The 6,000-nt window shown below is 40.0% G+C and overlaps 1 protein-coding gene across 3 annotated transcripts in view; it reads right to left on the bottom strand.

Annotated features, from left to right (window-relative positions):
- dpf1 (double PHD fingers 1) overlaps positions 1-4,532 on the bottom strand; it is an 89,259-nt gene extending 84,727 nt beyond the window's left edge. For 2 of the 3 annotated variants that reach the window (XM_088344907.1, XM_088344905.1), the window contains exon 1: positions 3,634-4,115. In XM_088344907.1, coding sequence (XP_088201033.1) covers positions 3,634-3,746 — 113 coding nt within the window. In that variant the 5' untranslated portion in view covers positions 3,747-4,115. Of the gene's footprint in view, positions 1-3,633; positions 4,116-4,301 lie in introns of those variants that run through there. The other variant, XM_088344906.1, reaches the window with a different exon arrangement.
- Between the last annotated feature and the right edge of the window lie 1,468 nt (positions 4,533-6,000).

The following is a 6,000-nucleotide window of genomic DNA, read 5'->3' on the forward strand; positions in this document are numbered from 1 at the left end:
TCTTTTGAAGATTTTGTTTGAGACCCGGTAATTTGCTTTTACTTTGAAATCAATGATCAACATTTTTACTCATTTTGAGGGCCAAACCTGAACCAAAAATAAATTACTTACATTTTTGAAAATACTAACCCTTTATTTTTAATAGAACTGAAAAGTTATCAAAAATCCATCCAAACAATAACCCAGTGTTTAACAACCAGTGTGCCGGGGCACACTTGTGTGCCGTGAGACCTTGTCTAGTGTGCCGCTGGAATTTGCCCAATTTTATCTTTCCAAAAAATCAGGACCTTATTCAGTATTTTTACTATCTTCAGACGAAGAACCGTAATAGTCATCCATATCAGTATGTGGCAGTAGATTTTTATAGACATTTTATATACTAATAAAATGATGTAACACATAACATTTAATAACTTAATTTGTTTAACAAAGCGGTTAAAGATTGCACTGTAAAAAATAAAAACATAAATAAAGCACATCGAGCTTTTTTATTTCAAGTATTATTTTCTTCTTTTTATATACTAATTACCTACTTATGAGGTAGTACAGTAAAATATTTGACATAACTTCATTTTGAAAAAAAATTTCAACAGTGTGCCTCGGAACATTTTTATAAAGAAACGCGTTCAAAAAGGGTTGAAAAACACTGCAATAACCGACAAATCAATCGAATATTAAAACCATCGTTTGTCGCAGCCTTAATCCACCAAAAAATGAGAACTCAGAATTTCCAACGTGAAAATTTGCTGCAAGAGAGAAGCTTAGCTTTGAAGACTAATCACTACATAAAAGCAAATAAGTTTGGTAGGCTTTTGAAGGGTTGGCAAAAGAGCAGAGCTCATAAGTGAAACGAAAGGGACGGAAAAGGAGTGATGGAGAGTAAAAATGATGTAAAAAGAAGGCCTGAACGTGGAAGAGGGTCAGAGGGGGTGATGGGAAGCCGGAAAGAGGAGATGGAGGAGAGAAACTGCGAGAGGGAGAGAGAGAGAGAGAGAGAGACGGAGATTATCTCTAATCCAAGCGAGAAAGGAATTTTTTGGAAAGTCCCCAGTAGATTGGAGCGAGCGGCTGCGCCTTTGCTGATTCGTCTTTGCACACAGTCGACGAATCGAGCCTTCACTTGAGTTGAGCGCACGGTGGACAGCGACTGGGGATTTTTTTCCAAAGGGTTTTACATCCACTGAATTAATTAGCGAGTTTGAGGGCATTCTGGGACAAACCTGCTGCATAACAGACCTGGGACCCAAATTCATAAATTACATAAGCATCCAGAACACTTTTCAGAAGGTATATTGACATCAAAATATGATGATACTGTATGATACTATCCTGTTTAAACCTCAATTAAAATAATGATCACATGGCAAATATTAAAAAATAAGGTTTGTCAAGTCATTGAAGTCTTCCCAAAGTTCTTTACACCTACCCATTCACACACACACTTACGCACCCATGGCGGCGTCAGCCATGCAAGGCCACTACAGAAGCTCCCCTACTTACGACCATTTAACTTATGTAAAACGGTAGATACGAAAAAAAAATGATAAGAGACTAATGCAACTACAGGCGGTCCCCTACTTACGACCATTCAACTTACGATAAACGGTAGATACAGCATTTTTTTCCGCATGTTGAAAAATATCCGGTCATTGCTATAAGTTAGATTTTGTATTGTGTGGACCTTTTTCAGAGTACAGGATGGTACCGTAGTGCTTCTCTCCGCCGCTACCGGCGTGTGGTAGAGCTGTGAGAGGTCACCCAACATCCAACCCAAAGAAGAAATCCTCTTCCTAGTTTGTGTGTAAACATACTGTACTGAATCTCCAGCGAGCTAAGAACTTTGACATTATTATTGTTTAATATCTCGTGCATCCATTTAAAATGGTTGATGTAAAGTGCAAAGAAAAGGCGAGCAGTTAAGAAAGCCTGATGCTGTTGGGAAAATGGTCGGAACGCTTTTTTTCTGCTACTTTTTACCACGGGGGAGGACCCCTTGAAGCGCATCAACTTTATTTATCTTTATAGAGCATTTTATTTTATGAAATGTTTATTTTCTTAGTACAAAACAATACAGGTTACTTATACACGCCTTAAACATACTTATACAAACCTTAAACATACAAAATACAGCACTGAAGAAACTTACGAACAACTTCAACTTACGAACGATCAAAAGTAGGGCAACGTCTGTATTACTAGTTGTCCATATCTCGTGAATCTCACCACACTAATTCACTACGCCCACTCGCCATATGGGGCCGCCTACACACACTCTTCTGCTGGATAAGGGAAGCAACACTAGGAAGTTGGGCTTCCTCTATCTGTGGACAAATGTCTTATTAAAGCCACTCCCGTCTTCTAATGATATATCATATCAAAATAACTCCCAGAGGGTTGATACTGATGAGCAGGGCCAAACCCTTTATAAAAGTTTTATTTGGAAAAAAAAAAAAAAAGAAAAAAACAGGAACAACGTATTTTTGCGTTTTTCCACTGAGGGATATTGCTTCTGAAAAAGAATTATTACAATATAGCACAAATGAGTTCATTGTAATCACCCATTTCCAATTTTATCTACAGTATTTTTCAGTATATAAGATGCACCCGGATTATAGGATGCACTTTCAGATTTCTGGCCAATTTGGAGTTTTTAGGTGCACCTTATAGTTCAGAAAATAAGATACTTTTTTTTCAATTAAGACTTAGTTGTTATTCTGTGGGGAATTTGGTAAACTGCAAAGGTTCTATTCCACAACAACACAATGACAGGCTATCAAGGCAGCACACTGTTGGCTTTTCCCTGCTGCATGGCAAGTGCTCCTTACAAACAGCCCGTACAGGAGCGTCATTCATGGATGCCTGCAGACACAACCCGAGCCAAATGCCTCAACCTTTGCAAATGTGATGAGCAAAGCAACTCGTATGAGCAAAAAAAAAAGGCAAGGTAACGCTGAAGCTTTTGTTTGCTCCCCTGAGCAACCCAGGCAGATGCTCATCATCAGCCACCTTTTTGGCCAGATGCCTTAACGGGTAGAAGCTGTCTGCATTCCGCTGCAGCCAGTCAAAAACAGACACACACAAAAATCTGCCTTAAAGGGACTTCAATCTCCTGGAGCACGCCATCGAAGAATTAAACGCGCGCTAAATTGCAATATAAATGCAGGATGCGGTGTCGCAATTAAGCTTTGATTGCCGACTTAATTGTAATCAAATTAAAATCTCGGGGCACTGAAGGTAACGTTGCAGGCTGAAAGCTTCAAGCTGTCTGTGTGTCTTTTTCTGTGCACACTGGTAGCGTAAATCTATCATAACTCCAGCCTTCTGACCGTGATCTTGGCTGGCCACTGTGGTAAGGGACGTACCGGGTCACTCAAATCCAGCCCCGGCATTCCTGCGTGCTTCATTACTCTTACATGCCGTTTTTTGCGCAAAAGCAACACCAAAACCGCTCGCACCCAAACGCAAAATCAACCCGTGGCGCCCACGCAACACAGACAGGCAACTTTTATGCCTTTTTATTGTCTATTTTTGCCGTGGTGTGTGCACCGTTCGAGAAGACATTGCCAGTCGTGCAACGGGAGCAATTGTAAATAACACCATGCTGACAAACCGGTAGCGGAGCGTTGTACTTACGATTTGAGGTGGTTCTGCACCGCTGTGGCCATTTTGCTGTAGTATGATAAAATGCAAGGCTGCAGCGCCCGGTATTGTACATGTAATGTAGCTGCTATTTCAATTTCATTCATTCTCTGGGGCTGCGGCTGGAGCGGCTAGCCAATGGGAGACGGGAGCGCATGCGACAGCAGAGGGGAAGTGTAGTTTTTTACGCATGTCAACATGAAACATGTCCAGGAGCGATGCACTACAAGTACCGGCGTGGGTAGCGAGCTCGAGGATTCTGCGGTCCCGCCTCGGATCCCGAAAAGGCAAAAAAAAAAAAAGCAGCCGAAGGCGGCCGAATTATTGAGCGTGCCTGGGTCACTTTTGGGCATTGATGCGTGTATCTGGATCCTGGTTGTGCAGAAATTGTAATAAATAAACAAACAGATCACTTTTGCACACGAATGCCTCTTTGTGGATCCAATACCTGGCAACCTCATTGTGATTGCAATCAATGCCGGAGTGATTATTGAGGAAGATTGGGAGATTTTCAGGAGGGCTGGCTCATATCAAGGTCTGGCTGCATGAGAAAAATAACTTCAACATGGGTTTATCACTTGCACCATCTAACCTTACTCCTGCATTCAACCTCTCGTCAGCTATTTGGCCACATTCAGTGCAACAGATGATGTGAGTTTTACCTTCTGGGAGAATTCTCGCCTCTCAAATTGAAGTTGGTTTGGCTCACCACCATTATTCTTTTCTGTAGCAGTAAAACGAACAAAGAACCATGCAAATTATATGAGTCACGTACGTTGGAGGGCAGAAGGTGTTAGCTGGAGCCAAAAAAAGCCGGGAAAAGAAAAAGAAACATGCTAAAAGAAGGACTCTTATCATTCATTTCACTCATCTTTCACCTTTTGCCTGTCATCTGTGTGTGCCCGGGCTTTAATCAGTGTGATCCTCTCAGGAATGTGCTCATATATACATCTCCTCAGTAACTGAAATTAATTTTTCCCTTCTTTAATTGTGAATTCCATTAAAGAAAGTAAGGTGATATTATGGGTAATTAGTGAAGAAGTTACAAATGGAGAGAGTACACAATCATGACTAAATATGGGAAGAGACTTATTTCAATATAAAAACAGTCCCCACAAATATTATGTGATCACTTTAAAAAATGTGTCCCCAAAAATTCCAAGACCAGACCTACGCCTTATCTATAGGTATCAGTGGTTGGACAATGAATGAATTAATGGAGGCATGAATACATGAATAAAGATATCATGCTCATGCTTCTGCTAAAATGAAGATGAACGGTGTGTAAATAACCTCCCTGCACCGTGCAACTGCTTTAATTATTCATTAATCAGGAACAACGAGAGGAGGGCCATAATTGATTCTTTCAGACGTTCGTGATTGAGTTGGGCGTGGTACTCTCTGTAACCGACAGCAACCACATTGGAATCATACTTTTGCTTCATGGTTGCAGTGCTTTTTTTCGATGATGATTGAATCATACAAAATACCCTGAGCATAGTTCGTCTGTAAAAAGTCATTTTCTCTCTGAGTCGTCCATAGGCTTGATCACAAAAACATAAGGTAGCTGTGCCCCAGATCACATCTGTACCATTAAACCAACATGGCAATCAAATCGGGTGGTATTTTGTCAAAACTGAAGCAGGCACATGCATTTTGACACCACTTTATATGTATTTTAAGTATTATTTTCCCGAAAATTGCTCAGTACTGTAAAATTCAAAAGGAAACTTGTAGTAAGCTTTGTGGGTATCTGTTTAAAAACTAAGAAATCAGATATAAAATGTACACACCCTTTGGAATGTTTACAAAAGTAGAAACTGCCTTATAGGTGCTGGATGTAACATTGTATGATAATCCAAAAATGTGTAAATAAAAATCTTAAAAAAAGATGGAGGATGCCATACATGGCAATTTTTGGACATTAAAAATTAGTATGAATCCATTTTCAGGATATTAAAAAGACAACAAAAACATGTTCTTGTTTAAAACCACGGGGTTCAAGCTTAAACCATAAAGGAAATTTACAGACGCTCCCCTACTTATGACCATTCGATTTACGTAAAACGGTAGATACAAACAATTTTTTCTGGATGTCGAAAAATATCCGGACATTACTGTAAGTTTGATTTTGTATTGTGTGCACCTTTTTCCGAGTACAGGACATTGCTGTAGTGCTTATTTCCGCCACTACTGGCAAGTGGCGCTGTGAGAGGTCACCCAGAACCCGCCCGGAAGTAAAAAAAAATCTGCTTCCTCTTTCTTGTTTGTAAGTAAACATACAGTACTACGTGTACTGAATCTCCAACTTTGATTTTTTTTTTATTGTTTAAGATCCTTTTAATATGGTTGGTGTAAAGT

Source organism: Urocampus carinirostris, chromosome 10, assembly GCF_059441175.1.
Source record: "Urocampus carinirostris isolate Australia breed hairy pipefish chromosome 10, RoL_Ucar_1.0, whole genome shotgun sequence".
NCBI classification, from domain to species: Eukaryota; Metazoa; Chordata; class Actinopteri; order Syngnathiformes; family Syngnathidae; genus Urocampus; species Urocampus carinirostris.